Source organism: Micropterus salmoides, unplaced genomic scaffold (genome assembly GCF_014851395.1).
Source record: "Micropterus salmoides isolate LMB-PRFRI ecotype aquatic unplaced genomic scaffold, ASM1485139v1 Ms_hic_scaffold_13, whole genome shotgun sequence".
NCBI classification, from domain to species: domain Eukaryota; kingdom Metazoa; phylum Chordata; class Actinopteri; order Centrarchiformes; family Centrarchidae; genus Micropterus; species Micropterus salmoides.
Window position 1 is genome coordinate 26,957,351 of NW_024040374.1, and position 16,431 is coordinate 26,973,781.

The 16,431-nt window shown below is 40.5% G+C and overlaps 3 protein-coding genes across 6 annotated transcripts; 1 reads left to right on the forward strand and 2 right to left on the reverse strand.

The window, feature by feature from the left end:
* Window positions 1-1,277: 1,277 nt before the first annotated feature.
* On the reverse strand, window positions 1,278-7,180 carry si:ch211-201h21.5 (uncharacterized protein LOC555526 homolog). 4 transcript variants are annotated; one of them, XM_038716662.1, is made up of 6 exons: window positions 7,062-7,180; window positions 4,241-4,429; window positions 3,846-4,028; window positions 3,667-3,778; window positions 3,457-3,593; window positions 1,278-1,953 (listed from the first exon to the last, which is right to left on the reverse strand). In XM_038716662.1, the coding sequence occupies exons 2-6, from the start codon at window positions 4,421-4,423 to the stop codon at window positions 1,588-1,590; spliced, it is 981 nt and encodes a 326-aa protein (XP_038572590.1). In that variant the 5' UTR covers window positions 4,424-4,429; window positions 7,062-7,180; the 3' UTR covers window positions 1,278-1,587. The 4 variants fall into 4 exon arrangements, with proteins under 4 accessions (XP_038572590.1, XP_038572592.1, XP_038572589.1 ...); XM_038716664.1 differs by lacking the exon at window positions 7,062-7,180 and adding an exon at window positions 5,708-6,043; XM_038716661.1 differs by lacking the exon at window positions 7,062-7,180 and adding an exon at window positions 5,039-5,570.
* Window positions 7,181-7,340: 160 nt separating this feature from the next.
* LOC119901149 (basic immunoglobulin-like variable motif-containing protein) lies at window positions 7,341-12,620 on the forward strand. Its single transcript, XM_038716657.1, has 10 exons — window positions 7,341-7,509; window positions 7,925-8,476; window positions 8,644-8,773; window positions 8,918-9,013; window positions 9,138-9,242; window positions 9,334-9,428; window positions 9,514-9,646; window positions 9,929-10,012; window positions 10,092-10,188; window positions 10,274-12,620. Exons 2-10 carry the CDS (start codon window positions 7,990-7,992, stop codon window positions 10,574-10,576), a joined length of 1,530 nt encoding a protein of 509 aa, XP_038572585.1. The 5' UTR covers window positions 7,341-7,509; window positions 7,925-7,989; the 3' UTR covers window positions 10,577-12,620.
* zgc:172121 (uncharacterized protein LOC337599 homolog) lies at window positions 12,565-16,214 on the reverse strand. Its single transcript, XM_038716660.1, has 8 exons — window positions 15,911-16,214; window positions 15,111-15,178; window positions 14,698-14,870; window positions 14,493-14,596; window positions 14,055-14,216; window positions 13,753-13,958; window positions 12,848-12,927; window positions 12,565-12,764 (listed from the first exon to the last, which is right to left on the reverse strand). Exons 1-8 carry the CDS (start codon window positions 16,013-16,015, stop codon window positions 12,676-12,678), a joined length of 987 nt encoding a protein of 328 aa, XP_038572588.1. The 5' UTR covers window positions 16,016-16,214; the 3' UTR covers window positions 12,565-12,675.
* Window positions 16,215-16,431: the final 217 nt, after the last annotated feature.

Genomic DNA, 16,431 nt, shown 5'->3' on the forward strand with positions numbered 1-16,431 from the left:
TATGCTGCTTAGCTTCGTAACATTACAGATGACTGTTGGAGTTGGGGGATTCAGAAAGCCGGTAAGACAACGTGCACAATATCAGGGTCTTGATGCTGAAACACCTAACAGGAAGGGGAAAGGGCTCTAATAAAGTTATTGATTGCTATTGCTCCACTGATAGATTTTTGAGGCTGATGATAATGATATTTGGGAGTTTGAATTTAAAAAGAAATTTGTAATTTCTCTTAAAAATTAAAACTTAACAAACATCTTTATATGGACCGTTTAGTTAGTTAGTTAGTCAATTTGTTTGTTTGTGTCTTTACAGCACTTTCTTGTTACTTATGGGCAGACGTATGCCTGCAAAGATAGCGATATATCTGCAATAAACTGATAGTGGACGATATATAGGCCTGGTTGATCTCTATTAAATACTGTGAAAAATGTCTATTCCTACATCAACAATACAACATCTGTTTAAAGACATTTTTTTCAATGTTGTAATTCAGATGTACAATTTTAATGAAAAGCTGAACCTAAACTTTGACTGAGTCAAAGAAATTAATTTAATAAAACAATAATTACATTTGTGTTTACATTTACTCATTTGTCAGATGCTTTTATCCAAGGCAACTTCCATTTGAAGAACAACATAAAAGCATAAATACAGTAAGTGATCTACAAGTAACAATAGACAGGCTACTAGTAAGAGCAGCAATAAATAGTAACTATTACGGGATAAATGCCTAGGGGAGAAAGTAAAAGTTAATCAAATAGTGCAATCAACATGAGATAATTGTATGGAGATGAAAAAAGGATCACAGGAAGTGCATGTGAGAGGTGTAATAAGAGGAAGTGTTCACAGAAGAGATGAGTTTTTAAGAGCTTCTTGAAGTTAGAGAGGGACGGCCCTGCTCTGATGGCATCTGGTAGCTCGTACCACCATCGTGGTGTCTCAGATGAGAACAGGAACTGAGACTGCAGACAGTTAATCCCCACTGTGACTGAATGTACAGTCAACAGTAGTTTCTCTCCAGCTGGCTAGCCCACAGGAAGGTGTTTTAATGCAAAAGGGTGTCTGTCACGGTTCACATCAGACCCTGTCCGCGATGACCACCCACGTGACCACCTGCAGTTGATGTTATTTTCTTTTTGATATGTTTCACTCTCGCAAAATTAAAAGCTCCCCTGCATCTCCTCATGAGAACTAAAGACAATGCTTTGCATTTAATATTAGCAGGTCTATGCTGCCCTCTGCTGGACTACACTGAAATGACACACACCTTTTCTCTTGGTTTTCTGGTTTTGTGATTTGATTTTAATGTGACATGGAACATTCATGTTGCACTGGAAAACAATTCAATTACTTATTAAAGAGAAAATGCAATGCGAATTGTATTTCTTCTTTAATTTAGGCATTTAAAATATTCCACATTTCACTGGCAATGCTCCTCTAATTCAGCGCGCAAAACCTCTCCCTTGCAGCTGGTTCCGACAAACTGATGAGAATTTAACAATCTGCAGTAGATGTGAAGCTGGAAAACGTTGGCTACATTGTCGTCAAGTGGCTCTGTCCAAGAGTCAGGCCGCAGCAGAAAAAAAAGATTATTTCTTACAAGGTTGTCTAACAGACTCCATGAGTAACTGACCAAACTTGGCAACATCACATTTAGTCAAAACAAACACGCTGTGGCTCTTCTTCAGCTCGTTTGTGCGATCTAGTGCCAGCATGCCACGGGAGATCGAACCCTGCAACTCCACGCGGACAGGACACTCGATTCTCTCTGTTACCACGCTGTTGTCAATACAGGCTGCCATCGCATAAGCGTCGTAAGAGACGAAGCCAGATCCAAAGTACACACCTCTCTTTTTCATCATAGCCTCTTTGGAGTAAGCCCAGCATTTAGATGTTATCATCTTCATGAAGCCTGCAGCAGGTGCATCCTGGTTGATCAACTCTTCAAAGAACTCCTGTAGAAGTTAAATCAGTGAAATCAGTTTGATGTTGAACATCAAATATAGCGGGGCTACAGGTGCTGGTCATATAATTAGAATATCATCAAAAAGTTGATTTATTTCAGTAATTCCATTCAGAAAGTGAAACTTGTATAATGTATACATTCATTCCACATAGACTGATATATTTCAAGTGTTCATTCCTTTTAATTTTGATGATGATAACTGACAACTAATGAAAATCCCAAAATCAGTATCTCAGAAAATTAGAATATTGTGAAAAGGTTCAATATTGAAGACACCTGGTGCCACACTCTAATCAGCTAATTAACTCAAAACACCTGCAAAGGCCTTTAAATGGTCTCTCAGTCTAGTTCTGTAGGCTACACAATCATGGGGAAGACTGCTGACTTGACAGCTGTCCAAAAGACGACCATGACACGTTGCACAAGGAGGGCCAGACACAAAAGGTCATTGCTAAAGAGGCTGGCTGTTCACAGAGCTCTGTGTCCAAGCACATTAATAGAGAGGCGAAGGGAAGGAAAAGATGTGGTAGAAAAAAAGTGTACAAGCAATAGCGATAACCCCACCCTGGAGAGGATTGTGAAACAAAAGACAGCGTCAGAAGCGTCTTGTCTGGGCTAAAGACAAAAAGGACTGGACTGCTGCTGAGTGGTCCAAAGTTATGTTCTCTGATGAAAGTAAATTTTGCATTTCCTTTGGAAATCAAGGTCCCAGAGTCTGGAGGAAGAGAGGAGAGGCACAGAATCCACGTTGCTTGAAGTCCAGTGTAAAGTTTCCACAGTCAGTGATGGTTTGGGGTGCCATGTCATCTGCTGGTGTTGGTCCACTGTGTTTTCTGAGCTCCAAGGTCAACGCAGCCGTCTACCAGGAAGTTTTAGAGCACTTCATGCTTCCGCTGCTGACCATCTTTATGGAGATGCAGATTTCATTTTCCAACAGGACTTGGCACCTGCACACAGAGCCAAAGCTACCAGTACCTGGTTTAAGGACCATGGTATCTCTGTTCTTAACTGGCCAGCAAACTGGCCTGACCTTAACCCTGTAGAAAATCTATGGGGTATTGTGAAGAGGAAGATGCGATACGCCAGACCCAACAATGCAGAAGAGCTGAAGGCCACTATCAGAGCAACCTGGGCTCTCATGACACCTGAGCAGTGCCACAGACTGATCGACTCCATGCCACGCAGCATTGCTGCAGTAATTCAGGCAAAACTACGTATTGAGTGCTGTACATGCTCATACTTTTCATATTCATACTTTTCAGTTGGCCAGCATTTCTATTTTTGGATTGGTCTTAAGTAATATTCTAATTTTCAGAGATACTGAATTTGGGATTTTCATTAGTTGTCAGTTTTTAATCATCACAATTAAATGAAATAAACATTTGAAATATCAGTCTGTGTGTAATGAATGTATACATTATACAAGTTTCACTTCTTGAATGGAATTACTGAAATAAATCTCTATATAGCTCATCATAACCACACTTCTTACCCAGGGCAGTGAGTTTCTGCAGCAATATTCCCACGATGCCAGGTATGTAGGGCAGAGGAACTCCTCCAGAACAACATAGGCAGACTCCGGATCCATTGCAAGGTTAAACTCTGCACATAGGGTCACATTTCCTATTCCTACAAAAACAAAAAACAAATTGTACAAGCCTTTTTTTAAAAAACAAACACTGTAAGCATGTGGAGGAATTACCTTCCTTGTTGCCCCCCATAATGTACAGATCTTTGAGCTTTTGGGGAAAACATGGATCTAGTCTGACAGCCAATGCCAGATTAGTGAGCGGGCCAAGGGCCACCAAGGATACCTGTGGGATGCACATTTTAGTGGAGAGCAGCCACACATGACAGACAGGCCACAGGGAGGTTTCTCACCTGCTTCTGGTTTTCAGTCACCAGCCTAATCATTGCATTGACCGCGTGCTCGCTCTGGATTTTCTCCTCCCAATGTGGGTCTTTGTCTTCAATCACACCCCCAAGTCCATCACCTCCAAAGTGGTCACTAAGTAGGTTACTGGCTCCAACCAGAGGACCACCAGAACCTCGAAACACTGGAATCTGCAGACAAATGTTCTGCTGAGTGCAGTTTTGAGCAGGGCTTGTTGACAGATAGATCACTCACATGGCTCCTCTGACAAGGAAATGACGTGCTATTTTATAATTTAGGTTGAAGAACGTGTTGAAAAGCCAATCTCACTAAATCTACTTCAACACAAGAATCAGACCATATCTGTTCAGGTATATAATAATAAAAGGTTTAGTAAGCTTACCCCTTCACGCTCACAGACAGAGAGCACCCTCAGAACATTCTGACACACGTTCTCAACTGCTGCGTTCCCAAACACACAGGTCACGCCCACGACCTGAATGTTGGGTGCGGCCAAGGCCATTAATATCGCCTGAGCATCGTCTATGCCGCAGTCGGTGTCGATGATCACCTGCTTCTTTGCCATGGTCTTCTGTAAAATTCACATTCCCAAAATCACAATCCGAATTATCCGTAAGGTCTTTCAAAGACTGTTTGGTCTGAATTTCAGACAACTAGATTAATACGGTGCGCAAAGTATCTGCAGTGACCATCATGTTATCATGTATCAAAGTAAAGTCACTGTTAACCCTGCCCCTAATGTGTAAAAAAAAAACACAGTATGTTTAAAATATTGTAACAAAAAAGATTATCAGCATGGTGGAACTTTGAACACTCATTTAAAAAATAGTAACTGTAACTGAGTTATTTTGTGTGTGTTGCTGCCTGTTTGCCTATTTCCCCATTTTTTCCACTGCCTACCTGTGTTTCCTCGCTCCATTTTACAGTTCAAGTCTGCAGAAAAATCAGACTTGTTCTGCTCATGGAAGGCAGTAACTTTCTGTATTCCAGGAACAGTCTATCTGGATGATGTTTGTTTTCTGTCTTGTTCCTGCCTTTTTTGTACTTTTTCCCCCACTGGCTGCCTGTTGTTCCTCTGTGGCAGGGGCTGTGCTTTTGCCTTTTCAAATGAAGGAACACTTGCTTCTCTCTCTGGGGCTGTGGATACTCAATCACATCGAGCTCCTGGCATTAGACTTACTAGTTTTAGTCTTATTTCCCTTCGAGAGGTTGGTTACAGTAGATTTCAGCCAAGGGTTTACTGGCTTTAGGAGCTACCCGGAGTTCTTCGCGGGTACTTTTCTTCATCCTGAAAACATTAATGGACACTCAGGTGCGTTTGTGTTTGTGTCTTGTCTCGTTACATTTTTTGTCTGAATGCTGGGAGCTTGCCGGTGACCAGGTTTTATGTGTTCTTAAAGTTCTACAATGTTGCCTTTATATGGATCAAAGGCACAAATCGAATGATTTGTATTATTCAAGCCTTCTAGAAAAAGAGCAATGCATCATTACTTGCTTCACCAATGTGGAATCAGGCCTTGTGTGGATCAGCCTGTACTGTACAAGCTGTGTGTGTCGTCACATTGCTTGGTCACCTGATTTGTACAGCCTGCTTTCTGATTTATTTGTGACACCATGCACAGTGTTGTACTTGCAACATGTTTTAGAGCTTTTGCTCCCAAACAATCCCCCTTTTATCATAGTTTAAATGCACAGAAGATAATTGTCATAATGCAACATGAAGCAAAACATGTTGGTAAGGTAATGCCTGATGGCCATCAACACCACAGAAAGACCACAGAAAGCCCAAATGAGCACTGCAGAGAATAAACAAGCTAGTGAATTCTGCTGGCAAAACCATTTCACTCACACACACAGCTAAGAAGAATAAGAACCAATGGATGCAGATCGATTTGTCAATTATTCGTGTGAACAGATTGACAATCCCTTTGTAAATGTGTATTCTGTAAAACAGTGGTTCTCAGAGTGGGGTCCCAGGGGTCCTTGAGAGGGTTCCAGGCGGTCCTGGGCAAAAAGGGGAATGATTTGCTTTTACTATAATTCCATCAATCAGTAACACAATGACAGAATTTTGTCATGGGTCTAATTTGTGTCGGTCTAGGGGTCCTTGATGTGAAAATGTTTGAGAACCACTGCTGCAGAACACCTTCCACAAATACAGAAAGATATTTTGCAAATATGGAATAGATCTGCAAATACACAGACAAATTCCACAAGTACAAAAATATCTGTGAATACATGAAATTCATTATTCAAGTGAATGAAAAGCATCTTCCCAACATTTAGTTTTGTGAATCCAGTTTTTATTTGTGGATCTTGTAATAACTGAGGTATTTCCATTCTCTGATTTGTTGTTTTAATACATTAGAATCAACACTGGCTATTCTGCCCAGGGAGCATTCAATTGTATGTTCACAATGAAATTATTTTTTATAAATTATTATTATTAAATAATAAACTAAATAACTTTTAAAACCCAACTGAAGATAAATTGCAGTATAACACGGCTCAGTGTCTGCTACAGACCTGTGGTGGGGACAGGCTACACTATTTTAAAATATTTGACCCTATTCTTAGAGATACCCTATTTCAAGGTAGGTTATTTCTTATCTTATCATTTTAATTCTACTTATTTTAGTGTTTACTCACAAATTGCTTTAACGCTCACCTTGCTTTTCCCCTTTGCCACTCGCATACACACTTTCATAATTGTCTTTTAGTTTAGTTTAATCAGGATCTTAACAATATCTGGAAGATATGAAGCCTAGGCTGTCCATATATGTCAAAATCCACCTCTCAAATGGTCCAAAATGTAAATACCCAAATGCAGCAAATCTTAAGGATCAGATATCTCATGATCTGCGTTGAAATACCCAATTTACAGATAAAACCTGAATTTAATCCAATACAACCTGTCTGTCTGATCACAGGTTGATGTGGAATCACTGTTCTGTCGAAAACTTTATAGTTAAACTATTTAGGGCACACAGACGAAGAACGAAACACAATTTCTGTTTCCAATGTTAAGGACTACAAAGTTGCAAGAGTTATGTAACTCGATCATTTTGTGGTTAAACGTTGCTGTGGTAACAAGTCGATATTTTAGTATTTGTTTTTTTATTTATTTTAAAGTTGTCAGAACATTGTGCACTTGTTGTTTTAGCTTTTAAATGAGTAAAGTACACTCAGATTACCAGACTTACCTTGTGTCTGTGAAGTCAGGTTTAAAGAGCCACAGCAGTCGGCTCCCGTGATTGGTTTGAACTGTAGGATCAGTCCATGGTTTACTCAGGCGGGTTGAACGCGCTCAGACAGCGGCATGTATATTTAAGGCAATTTTCATATAAAACATTAAAATACGACTTTCTAAACGTAAAATGTGTTTTGTATTGCACCTAGTTATTTTCTCTGGTGTCTTTATGTTATTATTCAGCTTTAATTGTTTTTGGACACGCCGGTTCCCGCTCTGAATGGTTCAGTCCGTTAAACCTGCACAGGAAGAGGCTTCGGGTCTGGAGGACGACGTCTCGGATATATTATCCTTCATCTTTAACATGCCCCAAGCTAATGTGTACCTAGGTCCAGTGATATGTGGTTAGCTTGGCGTTTTGACAGTTCCCAGCCCCGTTTGGTCCTAAGACATTGCACAAGGTATGATTTAAAAAATAATAATAATAACGTAACAGCTGGGCGTGTTTACATCTGCTAACTCCAATAAAAGGCACTGATATCTTTAGCTGTGTGTTCATCTCGCCTACAGCGGCTTTACAGGTGTAATGTTAGTTAATGTTCAGTAACCTTGCAGCTAAATACAGGCAGGCAATAAGAGCCACTGTAGGCTATTTACATAATGGGTGACTAATTGTGGGTTAAAGGTAATGTGTGATGCTGTCTAATGTTGCTGTAGGTTACAACAGTAGTTCAGGGTTATGACTTGTTGTACAAAGATTGTTTATGTGGTCAGATGTTCCCTGAGTCCACCGTGTTGAGTCTCTTATCACTGCACCTCCATCTTCCTTTTAATATCTCTGTAGTGTCTCTAAAATGCCTGCCCTTTCATCCCCAGAAAAGACAGCCATTACTTCAGCAGCCTCAGCTAATTCTGTCATCCATCATTTAAGTGGCTGTTCAATGCCTAATACATCAGAAGGTCAAGGAGCAAACCTACCTGGGCCAGCAGAGCCGTCAGGGCTGCAAAGGCCCACCGATGGGGAGGAGGATCACGGCCTGATCAGCTCCCTCGCCCGGGACGCTGCGAGAGTAAGGAGGGCTTCCAGTGCCGAGCTCCACCTGCAGTGGACCTGCCCGGTCACACACTCCCGTGAGAAGTTCTACACAGTCTGCTCCGACTATGCTCTTCTCAACCAGGCTGCTTCTGTGTACTGTCCCCCAAACTCAGCCAGGGACGTGGCCCCAAACAAGCAGGATGATGGGCCATCACTTTTGAAACCCAAACTCTCATCTGACTTCAGTGCGGGCCAGCCGGAAGGGGCCCATGTAGGATCAGATGGGGACTGTGACATGGTGGAAGTATCCTCTGGCCACTCAAAGCCAATTTTGGCCTGGGAGATTGATACCACAGACTTCAATGCTGTGCTCACTAGAAAAATAAGAACAAGTAAGAAGCATGTTAAATAAATGTATACACAGAAAGTTAAACTGGCTGTTTCCCCTCACCCGAAGCTGCCATTCCTGTTTTAAATACCACAAACCATTATGTAATTTATCTCATCTTTAATTGGTGGACCACCCGGTTTAGCCTGTAACACGGATGCTGTATTTCAGGCAATGTGAAGAAAAGCAGCACAAAGAAGATGAAGTCATCAGACAGACCCAGCCGAAATCTACAAGATGTCCTTCCTCACGCCTCACTGGAGGAGATCAAACAGAGAAAAGTGCTAGACCTCAGAAGATGGTAGTGTTATATTTAGAGCCTCAGTAGTTTTAAAGAGAAGCATAGTGAAGTGAGCTTCCCTGTGGGGCTGTAAGTTCCAATATGTTTTCAATGTAATAGAATTTATTCTGCGGATTTGTATATTCTGGTTGTTTCCTGCTTCAGGTACTGCGTCAGTCGGCCACAGTACAAGACGTCATGTGGAATCTCTTCATTGGTGTCCTGCTGGAATTTCTTGTACAGCACTCTGGGCGCAGGGAGGTGAGCAGCACGTAATGTTGTCTATCAGACTTCATGTAAACAGCTCCTGAGACACATTTAGATTTCTTAATAAATATAAGTAATAACATAATAATTATAAGTGTATATTTATTTGCATTGCTAGTCTTCCACCCATCTCTCAGGAGGAGGCTCTGCATATTCTGGGTTTTCAGCCGCCTTTTGAAGAAATCAAGTTCGGCCCTTTCACTGGCAATGCTACTCTCATGCGGTACGCAAAACTGCTCGTGCTGTCATTTTAAATAAGCACCTTATATTTGGACATCTATTGGAGCTCTGTAATCGGTGTGTTTTTCTTACAGGTGGTTCAGACAAATCAACGACAATTTCCGCGTGCGAGGCTGCTCCTACATTCTGTACAAACCGCATGGAAAACACAAGACAGCAGGAGAAACAGGTTAGCCCCTCGGCTGTCTGACTCATCTGCACGCCTACTCATAAAGAGATAAAAACAAAAGTGATAACCACCCAAATCTTTTTAGCTGAAGGAGCATTGATGAAACTGACACAGGGGTTGAAGGATGAGTCTATGGCCTACATTTACCACTGCCAGAACCACTACTTCTGCCCGGTGGGCTTTGAAGCCACGCCGCTCAAAGCAGCAAAGGCTTATAGGTTGGTCACGTCAGTTGATTATTTTCATTATTGATTAATCTGATGATTTTTTTTTTTTAATCGATTGGTTGTTGTGTCAGAAATGGTGTCTTGTTTTGGCCCACTAGGAGTTTAAAATCCAAAGAGTTTTGAACTCATGTAAAAAGAATTTTGACAATTGACTTGAATTATTTGAATGCTGACTGACGTATCCATTGATCAACTGTGTGTGTGTGTGTGTGTCTGTGTGTGTGTGTGTGTCAGCCCTTAAGAGTTCATAAAATGTTCTTTTTTTGTGCAAAGGGGTCCTCTACCTACAAATGAAATGGAGTACTGGATCCTTATTGGTGAACCCAGTAGGAAACACCCAGCTATTCACTGTAAAAAGTTAAGTTCTGCCTCTGTTCAGCAATATTTTATCATGTACTGTAGTTGAGCTGTTTAACATCAAGCTTATATTTTTCAGATGGCTGGATATTGTGACTGACCTCAACACACAAAATCCAGAATACCTGGACATTCGTCACACAGAGAGGGGGATTCAGCGCCGCAAAACCAAAAAGGTTCCCCATGTCACGCCTGGTCAAGTAAATGTTGCTCATCATGTTAACATTTCTGGATCTAAGACAAATGTTCCCTGGCTCTCAGGTGGGTGGCAACCTGCACTGCATCATGGCCTTCCAGAGGGTGAACTGGCAGAAGCTCGGCCCCTGGGCTCTAAATTTGGAGAACCTGCGCCACGACTTCCACCACTCCGGCACAGAGCGGGGCCATGGAAGCGTCGCCGAAGAAACTGAGGAGAGAACGTCATCCAAGCGCCTGGCCTACCTGGGACGCTCACACAGTATGGGAAGTCAGAAAGACACCAGCTGGAAACGCCTGTCCAACTCTACAGAGTACAGACAGAGGAGCTCCCCTGACAGCGATCTTGATGAAGACATTACAGACTGAAAAGGTTTATTGGGACATACAGGGGGGTTAAATAACAAACATTATAATACAGTACAGTAGCCATAGGATACATTTTAAATATAATATCTGGTGTTCTATATTTTACTGTCAACAAAGCCCATGAAACAACCAAAACCAACAATGTGTTGGACTGTCTCTCAGTACTCTCTGACTTTCTAACCCCATCCTAACCACTGAAGATGTAAATCATTAAACACATAGTTTAATTTTTAAACATGCAATAACTGATTTGTTTGTCCACTCGGGGACAACAGAAACATGTTATGACATTTAAAGTTGATATGGTGAACTTGATAGCAAACAGTTGCATTGGCATCCATTTGGAGTGTAATATTCACTTAATTCACTCTTTTTAGCTCTGGTTTTGGTCTCTACCAACTCCTCAGGGAAATATCTGGCTCTTTAGCTGCTAAATGCTCAACTAGTCGCTAACTGTGACTGTCTGGCATTTGGTGCGGAGCAGGTAGTACCAAAACACTAAAGTTGCAGCCAGAGCTACTATAAAGCTCCATAACGCCAAGAGGTGCTACAGATTTGCAGGATAATTCTCTGTAGGTTCATCACTATAAGCAACCCCCTTCCACATTGTCAGTGTTTTTATGATCATGAAATACATTGTAATAAAAAAAAATCACTTATAGCCCCAAAAATAGCTGGACACTGTAGTTTTTAGCAAATGTTACGAATACCAGAGGAAATAGTGCATTTGTCAGGGACTATTTTCAGTGGCGGATTAATACACATTTGGTGCACCAATGAGTATTTAGGGCAGCAGGACGTATGTCGGATTAACTGAAAATAAAATTATAATTCATTGTTGGTTGTGGTCTTTTCATGGGCTATGTTGACCGTTAGAAAAAAATAGAATATCACAGAATATAGACTTGATACTTTCGTATTGGTGAATGAATGAATGAATGTTTTTTAAGACTATCAGATGTAGATTCAACTCAACCGTCATTTTGCGGGCCATATTGTAGTTTTTAGTGCTTTAAATCAAGTAACCTGAAAATCTGAAACCTTTTGCCGCTTTTCTGTCCTTCAGCAGCATCTGCGAATGATACACCAACAACTACTTTAAATCGATAACAATAACGGCAGCTAAACGAGTGAGCCACAGTAAATCACCATTTAGCAGTCCATCACTAGAGGTCTTACGCTAACTGTTTTTATGTTTTCCACACATTGCATCAGTTGCAAACAAGGGAAAGTCTTAAAAATCAGGGTGACATATGGAAAACACAAAAAAGTAACACTGACAAATATGAAGAGGGGACAGGGCATTTTCTTAACAGCACATCGAACTACGGCCTCAAAAATGAACTTCTTTCTTAAAAAACTTGCAACACAAGCTTTGTTGGGTATTAACTTCACGGCGACTGTATTGTAAGGCGTTTCTGTTATTTTGTCCATCCCTGTTTTATACTAAAATAGGGCATTAGGCTACACACTACAGGATTATTTTCTGTCGTCCTACTACTAATCACACGCACATCTTAATTTAATTATGGTTATATCGCATCATCTTAAACTCACTGCAGTGGTACAGGAAGAGTGCACATTACATTCAACTAATGCCGTCTAGGAAACGTGACATCGACACATTTGCTTAAATTCTGTTCGAAGATAAACACACTTCCATAATTCATTGTACAGGTAAAGTGGGCTTGTTTTGCACCTGGTGTACAGTTGTTAGTTCAGTGGAAATGCTGTCCAAGTGTTGTGAAAGCAGCTGACATTTTGTTGTGCTTTGTGAAACGTACAGGAAGTCTGTCGTGTAGTTGATCCCAATTTTTAAGAGACGGGAGCTGTACAGACGTGATTGTGGAAACCCTCAAACCATTCAAAATGTGAAACCACAGAAAGTGAAGCCTGCATGGGTTACTTTCATGTTTCTGTACAGCCACGATTCTGTTTGCACCTCTTGTGGTGCCATTTGTTTCTGACCCAACACAGATGTCATTGTGTCATTTGATGTAGTGGTTTATTTATTCATTTTTCCAATAAATTAAGTTTTTTATAACCTCGTTAAACAGACATTATTCATCGCAACAAACACCATCACATTTTCTGTCCAGTCACACTGCAGAGGCTGGAGACGTGCAACTTCCTTTTAACTGTCGCCGTAACTCCGCTATGTGAGCGGGACCGATGCGGCAGCATCCTCCTAAAGGGCAAAGACACAACTCGTCAGAGAAAATGCAGAAAAGCAGGACAAAAATGGCAGCGAGAGAAAACAGTTCACCTTACCTATTAAAGCCGCACCTTGCCTCATCCATGTGCGACTTAGTTCAGGTACTGCTGCTGGTGCTTTCGCTGATGTTAGCCAACTTTTGTATGGAAAAATAAAACATGGAACAGTCAGGAAGAAGTACTCACATCCTTAACTTCAGCAAAAGTAGCAATACCACAAAGTTACAAAAGAGTAAAGTATGAAAGGTAAAGGTACTCATTATGCAGGATGTGCTCCTTTCAGAGTGTTATGCTATTATATAATGTAATATTATTGTATTATTATTCATATAATCTTCATATTGCTTGCTCTTGTAAGCATTTTTAATTGTGTAGGTGGGACTGATCTGTACTACATACTGTGGGCAATTTAATCCTTAAAAATGCATCATATGAATTGATTTTCATCCAAAAACTGATATTAAAAAAGCCAGATGACTGACACAGGGGAGATGGGCTGCTATGGTGGTAGAGGAAGCAGGCACCTTTCTGGGGCCCAATTTTCTCATAATTTGGTTCATGTGTACATTTCACATTATTTTAAATCTGGTTATTGTAAATGATACTTCCATCTAAAAACTCACCATCTGGCCACAAACAACTAAATGTTGTATTCAGTGAAGTTTTGCTTTTTACCATTATAGAATGTACTGTAGTTACACTTTACCACCAACATATAGAAGATAAAGAAAGATTAACTACACCTCTAAACAAGAGACGGTATTGTTAAATAGAATCAGGTTATCCAGGTTAAATTTTAACCCTACTTGGAAAACTATGACCTGGATGACTGAGAACCTTTGCACGGTGAGCAAAAGATTTCCAGTGTTTTGTTAAAAGGAGAGTTTGACACGTCACACTGAAAACACAGCGACAGTTGAAGCTGTGATCTTATTATTACAACTACGTGACTACAGACTCACCCTTGCTCAGTGTCCCAGTCCTCCCCACTGTTGGGGTAGACTACCCAGGTCATGTCTGGGCTCAGCAGAGACCTGGCAGAGTCCAGCAGCGGCTCCACCACCTCTGGTGAGCAGCAGTTGACTCCTACAGCAACCAGCTGCGTGGATCTAGTCGCAATCTGCACCGCATCCGTGAACGGGCTGCCATCTGATATACACTTCCCATCCTGACAGTGTTTTTGGACCAAAACGTCATTTTCAAACACTGCACAACAGTTAACAACGAACCAACAGTGGTTATACGGTTTATCAGCAATGGTTACCTTACAAGAGAAGGAGAGCCAGGCTTTAGAGTTTGGGAACTCTCTGAGCAGCTCAACCAGAGCCTCCGCCTCTTTGATACTTGGGATCGTCTCAAAAGCAATTAAATCGGCTCCTCCTGCGACTAAACAGTTGACCTGCGGCCGATGCCAAACTTTCAGCTCCTTGGAAGAGAAAAAAAATTAAGAAAAGACTCCTGAGACCCTTGGTTATCACCTAACTCTACAGAAAATGTATCTATAAAAAATCTAAGCAAACATACATGATGCACCATCACCATAACCAACACTGAACATGTTAATAAATACATGAGTATTGAATAAGTCAAAATGTAAGTCAACATTCTGCTATCATAGCTTTATTTTCTATTTGTCATCTCCACACAGCATGCACAGTTACTTCTAATGTAACCAGTATATGAGCAGCTGAGAGTCCCTCACTTCAATACTCATCGCCTCTGCATAAGCCCCAGTGTACTCGGAGCCGTTGTGCAGAAAGGCCCCATATGGTCCAACAGAGCCTGCCACCAAGGGACATCTTTGCCCTTGACAGATAAAGATTTAAAACATAATGAAATAGCATCATAGCTTACAGAGATACAGTGTTTCACAGCTTTAAAAGATCAAAGACTATATAGTTTTGTACCTGTTGGGGGACTGTCAGAGACAAATCTCTCGACTGTGTCTTTGGCCACTTGAACTCCAGACATCAGCAGCTCTCTGGCGCACTCAGAGCTCACGTCCAGGTGATTGATGAATCCTGTAATACTTGCCTGGTATGTAGCCGTTGTGATAACATCAGCTCCACTGAGGAGAAACCTGTCGATATATCACATCTATGAACTGTGGTCATATTTTAAAAACTATTTTTCTACAGGTATTTGACCAATAGTCCAAAACCCCAAACTTCTCAATCTAAGATCATGCAAATTTGCTCATTTGAGAAACTGGAACAAAAGAATGTTAAGAAAAATACTTAAACTTTCAATCGATTATCTAAATACTTGCATTCAGTTAATAAACCAATCTCTGTAGCTCTAATATTGTGCATGTACCTACCTGTAATGGGCATCTCCTATGGCCTGGGGATTAGTATGCAAAAGCCTGGCGCTCCACAAAGGATCTCCCTAGGTGTGTGAGACACACACAGTCATAGCTATTTCAGTTCTAGCTTTTAAAATCTGTGTTTGACTAATAGAGAAATACTTTTCCCAGTTTTTCCAATACATTTTTCAGATGTCTGCTAATGGAACTGATACACGAAGACATATTATGTCTCTATATAAGGGACCAATCTTTGAATTAATATTTATATGCATTTGAATATTTAAATGTATGTAATACTTTTACTCCACTACAATTATGTGTTATTACTAATTACTTTGCAGATGAAGATTTTTTAAACCTATAATGGGCGTACATGCATTGTTACAGTAAATTAAGTCATCCAACACTATTTAAAATTAGTAAATTTAGTTTTAATGCAGCCAGCTACAACAATAAAATGAAGCTAACATGTTACAGCCTAATAATAAAAATAATAAAGAATATGTAATTATATATAATAATGTAACAGGGACTGGGCACATTTTGGCTGCATAGTGGGTACTTTTATGATTAAAATTTCTGACTATACTTAAATACTTTCACTTTACTTAAGTTAATGCTGCTGACAATGGATACACAGCTCTTGAGACGTATGTTGTAACCATAGAGTCAAAGTTTGCATATTGTAAAAATGCAAGAATAATCATGGTCAGTTAGTCTAAGGTAGTAGTTTCAGCGTTTTTCAAAAAAGCAACCCCACCTAAAAAGTAAAAAGTTGAAGTTAATGCAGTGATTTTTTTTTTATGTCTCACCTGTAGTTTGACACCTTGCGCTTCCAGTTCAGTTGCTAGTCCGCCATCCAAAATTAATGGTCCGTTATCATGCATGTAATGTCTTATGCGAGCAGAGGAAGCCATGGAGAAACACTTTAAGAGGCAGTGCAATTATGTCCAACACTTTTGTTTCCAAACACAGTCAAGGAGATAAAACTGTTAACACAGACTGCTTTAAAAACAAACAAACGCCTAACTACTGCAATGCACAAATTTAAGTACTGTACATGAAATGCGTGTTACTTTTCAGACTGTTGTTGTTCCGGGTTCGAAAGGTTCAAAAGGTTGCATTTAAATACGCTCAGAATTTTAATAACTGAGCAGATTCCGACCTCCGCAATACTACCAAGCCACCACTAGATGGCACATCAAACAATGACACATGGCACAATGAGGTACAGCCAGAAGAAACCAAGCCAACGTCCTTATGGGCTTAAAAACGTCTCTGACCAAACATAGCCCAGCACAATAATGTGTCAGTGATTTTCTAACCTGAAATG

Bases quoted from the DNA above. Each gene is read 5' to 3' on its own strand.
- LOC119901149 (XM_038716657.1), top strand. From the start codon at position 7,990: ATGCCTAATACATCAGAAGGTCAAGGAGCAAACCTACCTGGGCCAGCA. The intron at 9,429-9,513 runs GTTAGCCCCTCG...AAATCTTTTTAG, and splicing joins CAAGACAGCAGGAGAAACAG to CTGAAGGAGCATTGATGAAA. The intron at 9,647-9,928 runs GTTGGTCACGTC...TTTTGTGCAAAG, and splicing joins AAAGCAGCAAAGGCTTATAG to GGGTCCTCTACCTACAAATG.
- si:ch211-201h21.5 (XM_038716662.1), bottom strand. From the start codon at position 4,423: ATGGCAAAGAAGCAGGTGATCATCGACACCGACTGCGGCATAGACGAT. The intron at 4,029-4,240 runs GTAAGCTTACTA...ATTTGTCTGCAG, and splicing joins CTGTCTGTGAGCGTGAAGGG to ATTCCAGTGTTTCGAGGTTC. The intron at 3,779-3,845 runs GTGAGAAACCTC...TGCATCCCACAG, and splicing joins TGACTGAAAACCAGAAGCAG to GTATCCTTGGTGGCCCTTGG.
- zgc:172121 (XM_038716660.1), bottom strand. From the start codon at position 16,015: ATGGCTTCCTCTGCTCGCATAAGACATTACATGCATGATAACGGACCA. The intron at 15,179-15,910 runs GTGAGACATAAA...TCACACACCTAG, and splicing joins CGCAAGGTGTCAAACTACAG to GGAGATCCTTTGTGGAGCGC. The intron at 13,959-14,054 runs GTAACCATTGCT...AAACACTGTCAG, and splicing joins GGCTCTCCTTCTCTTGTAAG to GATGGGAAGTGTATATCAGA.